Source organism: Hypanus sabinus, chromosome 21, assembly GCF_030144855.1.
Source record: "Hypanus sabinus isolate sHypSab1 chromosome 21, sHypSab1.hap1, whole genome shotgun sequence".
NCBI classification, from domain to species: Eukaryota; Metazoa; Chordata; class Chondrichthyes; order Myliobatiformes; family Dasyatidae; genus Hypanus; species Hypanus sabinus.
The window spans coordinates 39,361,232-39,375,421 of record NC_082726.1 but is presented as its reverse complement, the minus strand read 5'-3'; the positions used below and the strand labels follow the sequence as shown (position 1 = coordinate 39,375,421).

At 42.6% G+C, this 14,190-nt stretch overlaps 1 protein-coding gene across 7 annotated transcripts in view; it reads left to right on the top strand.

Annotated features, from left to right (window-relative positions):
• Nucleotides 1–14,190, top strand: part of LOC132378980 (tyrosine-protein phosphatase non-receptor type 13-like) — a 411,889-nt gene that overhangs the window by 214,644 nt on the left and 183,055 nt on the right. For all 7 annotated transcript variants that reach the window (XR_009507250.1, XR_009507249.1, XR_009507251.1 and 4 more), the window contains exons 15-22: nucleotides 491–676; nucleotides 2,304–2,466; nucleotides 3,474–3,675; nucleotides 8,155–8,258; nucleotides 10,514–10,606; nucleotides 12,098–12,205; nucleotides 12,295–12,411; nucleotides 12,699–12,892. Coding sequence is in view for 4 of the 7 variants with exons in the window: in XM_059946390.1 (XP_059802373.1) it covers nucleotides 491–676; nucleotides 2,304–2,466; nucleotides 3,474–3,675; nucleotides 8,155–8,258; nucleotides 10,514–10,606; nucleotides 12,098–12,205; nucleotides 12,295–12,411; nucleotides 12,699–12,892 (1,167 nt within the window). In the remaining 3 variants the exon portion in view is untranslated. The remainder of the gene's footprint in view (nucleotides 1–490; nucleotides 677–2,303; nucleotides 2,467–3,473; nucleotides 3,676–8,154; nucleotides 8,259–10,513; nucleotides 10,607–12,097; nucleotides 12,206–12,294; nucleotides 12,412–12,698; nucleotides 12,893–14,190) is intronic.

Below are 14,190 nucleotides of genomic sequence, written 5' to 3'. Positions count from 1 at the left end.
AGAGGCAGACAAAGAGAATCGGTAATAGGAGCATACAGAGTGAGATTGCAGAGGGGAGAATGAAGGTTGCAGAAAGCTGCGGGACAAAAGCAGGAACACAAAGGACTGTCACTGCTAGAATCTGATCGTGGGAACTTCACCTCTTGTGTCTCATAATGGGCACATGTGTGCTGTTGCCACTCACAGTAAATTGCAGACTTCTAGAGATGTTACTCATTTAAAATCCTAGCACATGTTCCTATCGTAGTGTACTTAGAGCAGAGTGTTTAGTGTCCTCCCACAGCAGCAGGAACTAAATTGCCAGGTAAATTGTTGCTGATTGTGGACTGCCTCTCTGCCCAAATGATCTGTTGTGTTTTCCAACGTAATGACTTGACTGTGACTGTTCTTCATTAATAAGGATTAGGTGAGGTCCCATGGGGCGTGCTGAGGAGGTGAAGGTGTGTTCGGATGACATGCTAATTGTTGGTGGGTTTACAACACTCTGCAGGTCACCCAGCAGCTCCCAGAGTATGGTGTCCTCTTCCACCGAGTGGGACGGGAGAAGAAGGTTGCTGGAGAAGACATTGTGTTGGGAATCTGTGCCAAAGGGATCATCGTTTACGAGGTGAAGAACGACACTAGAATTGCCAGCTTACGGTTCCAGTGGCGGGAAATGGAACGGATCACTTTCAGTGTAAGTTGTGCCTCGTGCTCACAACCACTCTCAAATACTAAAGATTAAAGGTTAGCTTGATTTGTCACATGTATGTCAAAATATTGAACATATAGTGAAATGCCCCTCATAGTCTGTGATGTTCAGCATGGGCTAAATGAACCAAAGGGTCTTTTTCTGTGCTGTACTTTTCTATGATGATATGAGTCTAGGTGCTGGCGGCTGCCCAGAAGTATTGAGGGCATCTGCCACCAACATAGTACACCCATAGCTTATTAAGTCTAACCCGTGCAACTTTAGAATATGGAAGAAATCTGGAGCTTCGGGAGGAAACCAATGCAGTCACGGGGAGAATGTACAGACTTCTCACAGGCAGACCTGGAATTGAACCGTGATCTTACAGCTGGAACTGTAATAGTATTACACTAACTGCTTCATTATTATGCTACTCCATACCTAACGTGCTCCCTTTTCCTTCTTCTTCTTCTTCCATAGACACTGCCTCAGACCGGGGTGGTCACAAACAGTAATGCAGGACAATATCATTAACCTTAGGGACAGTCAAGATAAAGAATGTGGCTTCATTTTCTAAACAGTCATATTGCAACATCCAGCACTTGAAGTGTGAGCTGAACAATTTCAGATGTTTCACTGATAACGAGACTCAGAGCTGAATCATTAACTCTGATTGAATCTCTGACTCTCTCAATCTGTCTCTATCTCTCTCTTAGCAGACCTGATTGTGTGTGTGCATGCCTCCATATGTATTCACACATATGCATGTCTGTGCGTGTGAGAGAAGAAGAGATTTGAATGGCTAACTCCAGTGGTCTTGATGTGGTTAATAGGTTATGTCTTCCAAAATGCCAGGTTCAAATGGATTGGTAGGTGAAAGTGAAGAGATTGCCCTATACAAATGTATGAAAGTGCCATTTTTCTGCCTGTACTACCCCTTACGCCTCTTCCATACCCACACTAGTGAATGCCAGCCTCACCGAAGCTCTGAATTAAAGGAGGGGAGATTTTCCTCAGACCTGCCTGAGCTTCCTCTAGAATAGATGAAAATGTTTCCTCATCTCCCTTCTAATTTTTCTGTCATCTGCTTCTTGGAAAGATGGACTTTTGGCCTGTTGGATTCATGGCAGCTCTCAGCACAGCGATCCTTTTCATTTTTCATTGCTTGACTCTCATCAATCGATTCCCCCTCCAGTGATTTCTCTGTACCCCTGCAACCATGTGCCCATAAATTCTCCTTTCCTTTTATCTACTCAGGAGGTAGCTGTACAGTAAACAGTCAACATAGTAACCAGACAAAGTGCTGAAGGCACTCAGCAAGTTAGGCTGCATTTATCAAGGGGAATAAAGCGTCACCATTTCAGGCCAAGACACTTTATCTGGAGAGCATGTGGAGGAAACAGAGCACTCAGGGATAACACACACACGTTCAAACTCCACACAGCTGGCACTAGAGGTCAGGAGTGAACCTGGGTTTCCTGTCCAATGAAGCGTTGAACAAATGGCTTTTCCATTGTGCTAATCCGGCTGAAGGATGACAATGTTGCCTTATATCTGGGCACCAAAAATTCAGCGCTTCATGAGACATTTTCTCTGTTACTGGTGGACTTAGTCACCTGATTATCTCTTTCAGAGAAAGAAGTTTACAGTTCAAAGCAGTTCAGATGGTAAGAAGCATGTCTTCATCACAGAAAACAGCAAGACCTGCAAGTATCTAATTGAGTTGTGCTCAGCTCAGCACAGGTTCCAGGTACAGATGAACTCCCGCCAGCTTAGTCAAGCTGCTTTTGCAAATGGTGAGTGCCAACTTCTTTATTCTCCGGTGTAAAGCAGAGGAGACTTGCTTAATGCCAACACCTGAAAACCTTTTAACTCTCAGTTGGTTATGACAATTAGAGGTGAGACCGTCTGACTTACTGTACATATGTGTGCGCATGTACATACACACCACACCCCATGCATATGTACACATACAGATTATTAAAAGCAATGATATATCCACGTGTTTCATCTTAACTGACTGGTTCAGTGGTTCCTCAATGCTTATGACTGAGGAAGTCAAACATCCATTGTTGCTTACAGAAAATGTTGGAAACCCTCAGCAAGTCTGTGCAAAGTGAAACAAAGTTAACCTTTCAGGTTGAAAGATCTTCAACTTGATTCTTTTCCCTCAGATGCTGCCTGACTTGCCGAGTGTTTAAAGCAATTTTTGTTTTTAGTTTAGATTTACAATGTTTACAATCTTATTTTGGTTTTTCTCATTATTTCTTACTTTGATCTCATTGGTTGTTCTGTGGCAGACTGAGACAGTGAATGTTACACCCAATTAAGATATGGAATGGTTCTTTGTTCCAATGAGGGTCTTATGACTTAATGTATTCTTTGGGCTTGCTGCCTCAGGTAGTGTTCACAACTCACAGTGGATCTTAGGAATGTGTCAGTGCCACTCCATTCTATATCTTCCTCTAAACATCCCAGCGCTATGGCAATCTTACCCTTTTGAACGATTCCTACTGCTGTTCTCGTTTGCCAGGTGGTGCACATGTTCTGATTCAGTTTAGCCATCAACCGTCTGCCCGTTTTGTTTACAGGCTAAAAAGTACCTGATTGGCTGGGAACTTAGTTCAAAACTCAGCACATCTTGGCCACTCCGCCAAACACCAGCTGGGCAGATCATGAACCAATTTCCAAAGTTAATACAATGCGGGCTGGTAATGTTCATCTCCGTTTTGGAATTCATGTGTCTTTACTTCAAAATCAAATCAGCATTAGTCAATTTCCTGCATATTTTCTTTCCCCACAGAGGAACATGTTTTTACATCTGTGCTTTCCAATGAGACAAAGTATACCCAGCGTAGACGTTTCGAGGAGATGCGCAATATTTCCCGATCAGAAACCATTCTGAGTCGGCCTAATGTGGACACTGTGTCTCTTGGAGCACTGAGCAAATCCTGTGACAATCTCATGGCAGACACGGTTCCTTCAAGCACCAGTCACATGTGGAGGTAGGATTTCACTAGAGTAGTTACAAGCAAGTATTTAGGAGCCCTAGCAACCCACTGAGTTGTATAGTGCTGATAGTCAACCAGGGGCTCCAGGTATATCATTGAATAGCTGTAATAAAAAACAAATTATAGGTTGTTATTGTTATGCTTGAGGAAAACACAATATTGAATAAGGACAGCATGAATAATGTCTGTATTTTCTATATCTGAATTCAAGTCAGCTCTCAAGTGTCTTAACAAAAGCAAACCAAATTCAATGAAATGTGGGATACTGCAGATAAGGCAAAGTTATCGTCATCACATTTATCTGAAGAATCTGGGCTATCAATTATATTCTGGGATAGGTTTTGTCATTTAAGAGCTTGAGGAAGACTAATGAACAGGCTTTGCCAATTTTCTGTGATGATGATTAAATACAAGATCCAGTCCTCGGTTGCAGTGTTCAATACTGGGACTGTAAACAATCTGAAGAACTTATTTCTCAAACTCTATTAAATGCACAATCTTCTCTCAAGTATATGTAAAATTAATTTCCTTTACTTGAAAGTGAATGCACAATGAACCAACGTTTGAAACCATATTAATTGACTAATAAATGTCTGGAATGAGATTGGCCATGAGGACATGACTTAGGGAGAGGTTACTGCCTGGTCCAAGTAGAAGATATTGATTTTGTAATTAGAATTAGTGATTCCTGACTCATGTGAGTTTGTCATTTCATGTGTATGAGGTAATAGTAAATGATTAGGATCGGCACACTTTTTCCCATGATTCCTGTAGATTCATCACTTAACACTGTTTAAGGAGATTGTATAAGCAAACCACCGTCAGCAGCAGCTGAAAAGAAAAGAAATGGCTGAATAACAACCTATAAAAGAAATCTGAGAAACTGGAAATGCTCAGTAGGTCAGGCAGCATCTGTGGGAAGAGAACTTAAGTTTATGTTTCAGGTTGGAGACTCTTGGTTGGAACTGAAAAGGACTCAACATAACTCATTAATCTGTAGTGAGGGTGGGAGAGAAGGTGGTCCCAATTAGGATGAACAACATGACCATGGGGGTTAGCAGTACACAGGTTATCTGGTGAATGAGGGAATAGGAATAGTGAGAGAAGGAGATTGTCAATGAAAGAACACGGTCATGTAGGATCAAACAGACAAAATGCTGCAGGAACTCAGCAGGTCAGGTAGTATTTATGGAAAGGAGTAAACTGTCAATGTTTCAGAATGAAACCATCCATTATCATGCAGGGTCTTGTTTGTTCCTTCCCATAGATGCTGCCTGACCTGCTGAGTTTCTCCAGCATTTTGTATGTGTTACTTTGGATTTCTAGCATCTGCAGAATCTCTTGTGTCTATGATATGTAGAAGTTGTGAAATGCAGATTGGGCAGAGAGAAAAAGAAGGAAAAAAAGGGCAAGACATAAAACAAACTGAGCTAATATCACAGATAGTGGACTGGTACCGATCAAGAAATCAAGTTAACTGAAGCTATCGAATTCTGTATTGAGTCCAGGAAGCAGCAATGTACCTAGCTGGAAGATGGGCTGCTGTCCCTCCATTTTATTCTGGTCCTCACCATAGCAGTACATGAGGCTACAGACTGACAAGAAAGAATGGGAGTGGGATGGGGAATTAAAGTAGCAATGAGCAGCAAGCTCAGAGCCACCACTGTTGACTGAATGCAGATGTTCCACCATCAGCCATCCTGAATTTCTTCAATTTAAAGGAGACCCATCGTGTGAACACCAAATGCAGTACACTAGAACAGCCTCCCCTCTAAGGACTCTGTCTATATTCCTCACTGTCTCAGTCAAGCAGCCAGTATAATCAAAGATTCCACCCACCCTGGACACTCTCTCTTCTCTCCCATCAGGCAGAAGTTCCAGAAGCCTGCAATCACTTACCACCAGTCTCAAGGATAGCTTCTATTGTACTGTTATCAGACTCTTGTATGACTTCTCCAAGAGTCCAATAAGAGCACAGTAGTTCTGGTTAACCTCATCTAGGATCTAGAAGCTTTAGAAAGGGTGTAATGAAGATTCATACAAATACTGCGTGGATTAGAGTGCGTGTCTTTTGAGGATAGGTTGGATGAGCTAGGGCTTTACTCTTTGGAGTGCAGGAGGATGAGAGATGATTGGGAGAGGTGTACAAAATAATAAGAGGTATAGATTGAGTGGATAGCCAGAGACTTTTGTTCAGGGTGGAAATGACTAACACCAGTGGCCATAATTTTAAAGTGATTGGAGGAAAGTATAGAGGTGACATCAGGTAAGGGTTTTATGCAGTGTTGTGAGACCATGGAACACCTTACCAGGTGTAGTGGTAGGGGCAGATATGTTAGGGGTATTTGAGAAACTCTTAGATAGGCTTACGGCTGATAGAAAAAATGGAGAGTGACATAAGAACTAAGAGTTAGATGGATCTTGGGTAGGTTTAAAGGTTGGCATAACAATGTGGGCTGAAGGGCCTGTATTGTGCTGTAGTGTTTTATATTCTCTTGTATGATAAGATCGATTTGTGACCTCTCCGTCTACTCGTTATGATCTTACACTTTATTATTTAACTGAACTGTACTTTTGCTGTTGCTTTTCAAAGTTCAAACAGTTTAAAGTACTTTTTACTATAAACGTATGCATAAATTATGCAACATTGAGATTTGTTTGCTTACAGGCAGCCACAAAACAAGATTTAAATGTACCATGTGCAATCATAGTAATTTATAATTCTTAATCAAAAATAGAATAGAATGATCAATGTAGTATAGAGTACACTCAAATCAGTGTGAGTTAATCAGTCTAATGGCCTGATGGAAGAAGCTGTCCCGGATCCTGTTGGTCCTGGCTTTTGCGCTGCGGTACCGCTACCCGGATGGTAGCAGCTGGATTAGATTGTAGTTGGGATGACTTGGGTCCCCAATGATCCCACGGGCCCTTTTTACACACCTGTCCTTGTAAATGTCCTGAATCATGGGATGTTCACACCTGCAGCTGCACTGGGCTGTCTGCCCCACTCTCTACAGAGTCCTGTGATTTAGGGAGGTACAGTTCCCATAGCAGGCAGTGATGCAGCCAGTCAGGATGCTCTTGTACATTGTCAAAATATTGCATTGTTGCATTTTTACAACAGTATGAAAGACAAACTTTTCACTGCATCTTGGTACATTTGACAATAACAACTCACTACCAGTACCAACAGAAGAAATGCAAGTTGCTTCACCTGGAAAGAAGGTTTGGGTCCCTGGATAATGGGAAGGGATGGAAGTGACAGGACCAGCATTGCAAATGATGAGAAATCTCTGATACAAAGTCAATGGGCCAAATGGCCTTTACCTATGTTATAAGGAAACAACCTTGGAACAGAGGAAGATGAGAGGTGACCTGATAGAGGTATACAAGATGATGAGAAGCATTGATTGTGTGGATAGTCAGAGGCTTATTCCCAGGGCTGAAATGGTTGCCACAAGAGGACACAGGTTTAAGATGCTGGGGAGTAGGTACAGAGGAGATGTCAGGGGTACATTTTTTACTCAGAGAGTGGTGAGTGTGTGGAATGGGCTGCCGGCAACAGTGGTGGAGGTGGATACAACAGGGTCTTTTAAGAGGCTTTTAGTAAAATAGAGGGCTATAGGTAAGCCTAGTCATGTTTGGCACAGCTTTGTGGGCTGAAGGAACTGTATTGTGCTGTATATTTTCGATGTTAACATGTGACCATGAATCACCTTCACAGAATTGTGGAACCTATTCTTGCGGGTCCTCAAGGCCATTGATATTTCTTGCCCAGTGTGGGAGATGTTTCTAATTCAATTGATGTTTAAAATTCAAGAATTGCAGTTTATGGACGATTCATCGGATCAGTGCTAGCTTCTGCAATCTGCATTAATTAGGAAGTCATTAATTAATCCTTCTTGATCAGACACTTCATCTGATCTGAGGTACAGTCAGGTGCGGTCTCCACCCACCTCATTAGCTTTACCTGATAAAGCAGGAGATCATAAAACCAAAGCCACTCATAAATAGCACAAGAAAAACAAATGTATAAATTTGCACAATATGGGTTCCTTTTTCACAACAGTAGAAAATTCCTCATGCATTAGGGCAGCACAGAGGTGCAGCTTGTCGACCTACTTCCTCACCACTGTAACAACCCAGGTTTAATCACTATCTGTTGAAGATTGCACCTTACCCCTGGAATCACATAAGTTTCCCTTGGATACTTTGGTAACCACTCATGCCCTGGGTTTATTGTCTGCTGCTGTTAGATGAGCTGCAGAATCTGGAGAATTGATGGAAATGTGGAAGATAAAATGGGATAAGTGTAGAATTGTATAGATGGGTCCTTAGTGGTCAGCATGGACTTGTGGGTCGAAAAGACTATTTCTGTGCTGAATGCTGTTCCTCTAGATTCTAGTACATTGTGAACACAAACTTGTTGTGTGACTGTCCAGGAAATTAAATGTCCCTTACTCTCTCTTGTAGCACAAAGGGTGCCATATCCCACTCTGAAATCCTCCCTGTCTTGAAGGAAAGAATGAGATACCTGGGTTTGCAGAGCACAACTTTGGGTCAGAATGGTGCTGGTGGTAAGTTTGATTGAATGTTCAGTTGAAGATAACATTACAAACACTTTTTTTAGCCTCTGCTACCTGTGGGGGAGTGTGGAGACACAGTGACTGCCAATATTGGTGCAGAAAGCATAGGTCAGTAGGTCAGGCAGCATTTGTGGAGGCAAATGATTGATCAACATTTCAGGAGACGTCTGCAGATTTTCTCATGTTTGTGATTTTAGGAGTCCTATTGCATGTCATTTTAACTCCCTTCCTATTTCCATACCATTCTGTCTGTTGTTCTCGACCACTGCCACAGTGAGGCTAAACACAAATGACAAGAACGGTACCTCATTTTCGACTGGTATAGCCTACAACCAAATGGGAAGGACGTGGAGTATTCCTGTTTCAGGCAGCCTACATCCCCTGTGTTGCCTTTCTGCTCAATGGATCCACTCAGGGATTCTCTTCCTTTGCCACAATTTTCATCAATCCACCCCCCCCCCACCACCACCACCACTGACCTACTGTTACTTTGATACATCATCCACCCCCATTTGGTTCCCTCTGCCCATCTATCTGGGTTTTGCAAGCACAAGAAAATCTGTAGATGCTGGAAATCCGAAGTGACACACACAGAATGTTGGAGGAGCTCAGCAGGTTGGGCATTGTCTATGGAAAAGACCAAACAGTCAAGTGCTTCAGGACTGAATGAAGGATCTCAGCCTGAAATGTCGACTGTTTGCTCTTTTCTATAGATGCTGCCTGGCTGGCTGAGGTCCTCCAGCATTGTGTATGTGTGTGTTGTTTATCTGGGTTTCTTCTGCTTTGGCCTTCCCTTCCCCTTCCTCATCTGATTCGTAATCCTTTATTTGGTTCAACTTATTAGTACCTTTCAGCCTGTGGCTGTATCTCCCTCCTTCCCGTCCTACCTCCACCTTGGCTATACTTGCCTAGTTTTATTTCCTATATCTCCTCTCACCTTTTATCTACCAGCTTTGTCTCCAAAACAACCAACCTCTCCCCCCCCTGGTTCCACCTGCCTATCATTCTCCACTTCACCTGGTTCCACCAGTCACTTCCAACACCTGTGCCATTTGCAGTGTCTATCAAGTGGGCTGTTATGCCCTATGTGGTGGTGAGCTTCCTGAATGTTGTTGAAGCTGTACTCATCCGGGCATGTGGAGAGTATTCCGTCACGCTCCTTTTAAGTGGTGGAGATAGGTGAGTTATTCTCCACAGGATTTCTAGCCTCTGACCTGCTGTTGTGGCCATGTTCTATATGTAACTACACCATTTTATGACCAAAGACACTACCCCTCAGGATATTGAAAATGGGGAATTCAGTGATGGTAATGACATTGAATGTTTGAGTGTAGTTATTGGATTCTCGGTATATTAAAAAGAAATATATTCAAAGTTTTAATTAGCCATTCATTAGAGTCATCGCATCCAACAAAACAGCTTAATTTGTGCAGCTTTACAAATGAGGGCAATTATCAAATCCTTCCACACCCCCCCCCCCAGGGATTTTATTTGATTTATGAGTGAATTGTCTTTTTTTTTTGAGTCAGGACTAATTAACACAGTAAGAGGTTGTGGAAATCCACTTTATGACGTGATGTCTCACGTATTTCCTGTTACCTCATGGCACTGAAGGAGGCCATGAAACCCTTTGACATTCATTGCAATCACACCGATCATGTTCCCCCACTTACATCCTTTGGAGTGGCATGGTAGCATAGTGGTCAGTACAATGCCTTACAGTACCTGCGACCTGGGTTCAATTCCTGCCACTGCCTGTAAGGAGTTTGATTGTTTTCCACGTGGGTTTCCTCCCACAGTCCAAAGGCGTGCTGGTTGGACCCATGATTAGACTAGGATTAACATGGGACATTGCCAGGCGGTGTGGGTTGGAAAGGCCCATTCTGCACTGTATCTCAGTAAATAAATAAATCCTTATAATGAATTGCATCTTGTTTATCCATCAACTCCAACCTGACCTGCTGTTTCCCATCTACACCAGAGGCAACTTAGAGTCACTGACCAAGCCACATGTGTCCGGCATGTGGAAGGAAGCCAGATCACCTAGAGGAAACTCGCACAGCCATGGGGAAAACATGCAAATTCCATACAGACAACACTAGAGGTCAGAGTCTGGATCCGTGGGAAAGCTCTGAGTAGCTGCTCTGTGCTGTCCTATCCAGAACCCCAGTCAGTGGTTTCTACTTAAATTTTATACCAGTGTTGATTCTACCCTTTGTTAGCTCACATATACATTTTATTCACAGAACATACGAAGAGCCAAATGGACAACGATGTGACTGTCCCTGAGAGGGAAATCATTTTTGTAAATCTGAAGAAAGATCCCAAGTTTGGTTTTGGTAGGTTAATAAGAGATTGCATATTAGTTGATCTTCATATAGACTAAGACATCAGAGTGGTCCATTATTCACATGGAAATACAGTACTGTGCAAAAGTCTTTAGCACCCTTGATCACTTATACACTTGATATATACACACACACCTAAGACTTTTGCACAGTCCCGTAGTAGTTTTATGTATTGCATTGTACTACTGCTGCAAAAAAAAAGTTTCCTGGCATATGTGAGTGATGATAAACCTGGTCCTGATATGGGTCCCTGTTGTGGACTGAAAGTGGGAAGAGGGCAGGGAGATCCCTCTTGGAGGGATCAGAGGTGGGTTGAGCAATTTGAAGTTCCCAGGTGTCATGATCTCTGAAGATCTATCCTGGTCTCAACATTACCAATGCAGCTATAAAGAAGGCAAGACAGCGGACGTATTTCATTAGCAGTTTGAAGAGATTTGGGTTGTCACTGAAAACACTTGAAAACTTCTATAGATGTACTGTGGAGAGCATTTTGACAGGCTGCATCACTGCACAGTGCCGAAAGAAGCTACAGAAAGTTGTAAATTAATCAGCTCCATTTTGAGTACTAACCTCTGTAGTATCCAAGACACCTTCAAGGAGCATTACTTATTTATTTTCTTCTTTCTATATTATCATGTATCATATTGTATTGCTGCTACTAAGTTAGTAAATTTCATGACAGATGCTGGTGATAATAAACCTGATTCTGATTCTGAGGTTCACAAGGCGAGCTTCTCCCTGTTTACCTAACCAGTGAAATGCAGTTCACTACAATTCTTGTAGCTGCTGTTAGTTGCTGTCATTGTTTTTTTTAAGAGTGTGGGACTGAAGGGTACATGTAGAAAGCTAATCAGTTTTGGTGTGGACTGAGTCCTCACCATTAAACAAATTCTGTTTACACTAATGCTACACAATTTCCATTTTATTCTTCCAACATTCCCACCAATCTGCACTAAATTCTACCACTCATTTTCCAAACAGAGACAAATTACAGTGATCAATTAAGCAGCTAGAATATACAGCAGTTTCTCAGATTCATCAACCAGTGCCAATGGACAATCCATGGGCCTGTTTCCCCTCTGGCCGCTGGTTCAGATCCCAGTCCCAATCGCCAGATTTTTAAGGAGTTGATTGCACATCGCCTATTTCCCCAACACTGAAGCCTTGAGCTTGTTTGCTGCTGAATTTACCAGCAACACAGGAGAATCTTTTTAATGCTTATGTACACATAGCAAATTGCAGGAGGGGGTAATGTACTCAATTCCCACCTTTAGCACTGCTCACAGTCTGAGTTTGAATAATGAGGGAATGTTTGTGATCATTAAGGGTCAAGTTGTGTTGAGAGACTGCTGATTGTAAACAGCGCCATTCACGTTCCTAGATTTCACACTTTCCCATTGCATCTTACATCTTAAGCCATGGTAAGTGAGAAGGTTAGTGCAAAAGCTTCAGGCTCTCAGATCCTGTTTATCCTCTTTGTAGGTTTTATGATCATTGGGGGAGAGAGAACTGGAAAATTAGACTTGGGGATCTTTATCACAGCCATCACTCCTGGTGGACCAGCAGACAAGGATGGGCGTATCAAAGAAGGTGAGAATTAACACACACAATGCTATTTATCACTGAGAGTTTTATTAATAATCTGACCTTTGATATTTAACTGTATTCTTGTCCCGAAGGAGGTCGTCTGATTTCAGTGAACAGTGAGAGCCTAGAGGGAGTCACTCTCAGAACTGCTGTGGAGGTTCTTCAGAATACCACTGATGAAGTATCACTGATCATATCTCAGCCAAAAGGTATTCTCACCCTCCTACCATTTCCCATCTCCAGGCTGGGGTTTGTTCATATCTGAGAAATGCCCTCACCACCATCAATTGGTAAGGTAGCTAACATTCACTGTAAAATTCTGCACTTCTAATAAAGTTTAGCAGATATATTTTAATGTTTCAGTGTCTCACTGGTAGAGTATTCAGACATTTAATTTCAAGGCAATGAAGCCCAGTGGGTGAAATACACTGTGAAAAAGATAAATGTCCTTACTCCAAGTGTCAGTCACTCAGTAATGTGTTAATCCTTGTTCCAGGTTTGTCTGAGTCTTCACATCAGGCTACAGCAACGTTGCAGAGCAAGGTGAATGGCCCGGAGAGCACACAGGACTGCTGTCTCACCAGCTCAGCAGTAGCAGAACATGGTCATGGGATGTCTGGGGCGTCTGCATCGGAAGTGATTCCTGAGACCAGCCGCCCATCTGCCCAGCTCCATGGGATGGAAATGATGGTATTTGTCAAAAGAAGATGGCACTTTGGCCCATTGAGTCTACACTGCCTCAATGAATATTCCCATTTCCCACTAATGTCCCCAGGTTTATTTTAGAACATAGAACAGTACAGCACAAGAATAGGTCCTACAGCACACAATGTTGTACTGAACTAATTAAACTATTATCCAAATGCTAAACTAAACTATTTCCTTCTGCCTACACAATATTGATATCCCTTCACTCCCTGCACATTCAGGAGCCACTTAAATGGCTCTATCATATTTGTCTTCACCATCACCCTGAAAGCAAACTCTAGACACCCGGCACTGTCTACACATCTCCTTCGAACTTACCCTCTCTCACCTTAAATGCATATTCCTCTTCGCATTCCCAGAACCTCTAGATTCTAACTCTCACCTGCATTGGGATGTGGGAGGAAACCAGAGGACTCACACAGTCACAGGCAGAACATGCAAACTCTACATATGCAGCACTTTGGTCAGGATTGAACCACATCAGCTGCAACGAAGCAGCTCCACTGGCCATATCACTGTGCCACCTTGGTATGGCCAAGTCAACAGACAAAGCCATAGCTTGTGAGAAGAGTTACAGTCTTCCTCAGCAATGCTGTTTCCCCACGGTGTGCGTTAATGTGCTCAGTGCTTTGCTACCTTTTCACAATGGCTGCGATGGAACCTCAAGGTTGATGTGCAAACAAGCAAGAAGAATCCCAGCTGCAGGCTACTCAACACTCCTAACTTAGTTCACTCACTGTGTGTGTACTATTGGCATCACACAATCAGGAGTAGTAACAGGTTTCTATTTGTCGTTAACAGAAGGAGCTCTTGATATTTGCTGTAACTCATCCATCCACCAATCAACTGAAGAGTCCCCCAAGAGTGTCATTGCCCAGAGTCATTTTCTAGGTTAATAATGAACACAGACCTATAAAATGGATTTGTTTAATGCTTCTTATTTGTTTTTAGAGATTTAAGCAGTCATTTGTTATTCATTCTTCACAGTCCATGGGAAGGTGGTGTTGAGTCCCTTCATTAAGCTCCTGTAGTTCTTCAGATGCAGGTACTCCCACAGTGGTGTTTGTCAGGGGCTTCCAGCATTTAAGCACAACAATGATGAAGGAAGGAGATATATTTCCAGGTCAGGAATGTTAAGCTGACATGGAGGCAAGTCAGCAGATGATGGTGCTTTCCCTTTACATCTGCTGTCCTCATCCTTCTCCCGTGGCCGAGGTTTTAGGGATGTGACCTGCAGTCAGATGAACTGCAGTGTACTTTATAGGTGGTACACTCTGTGC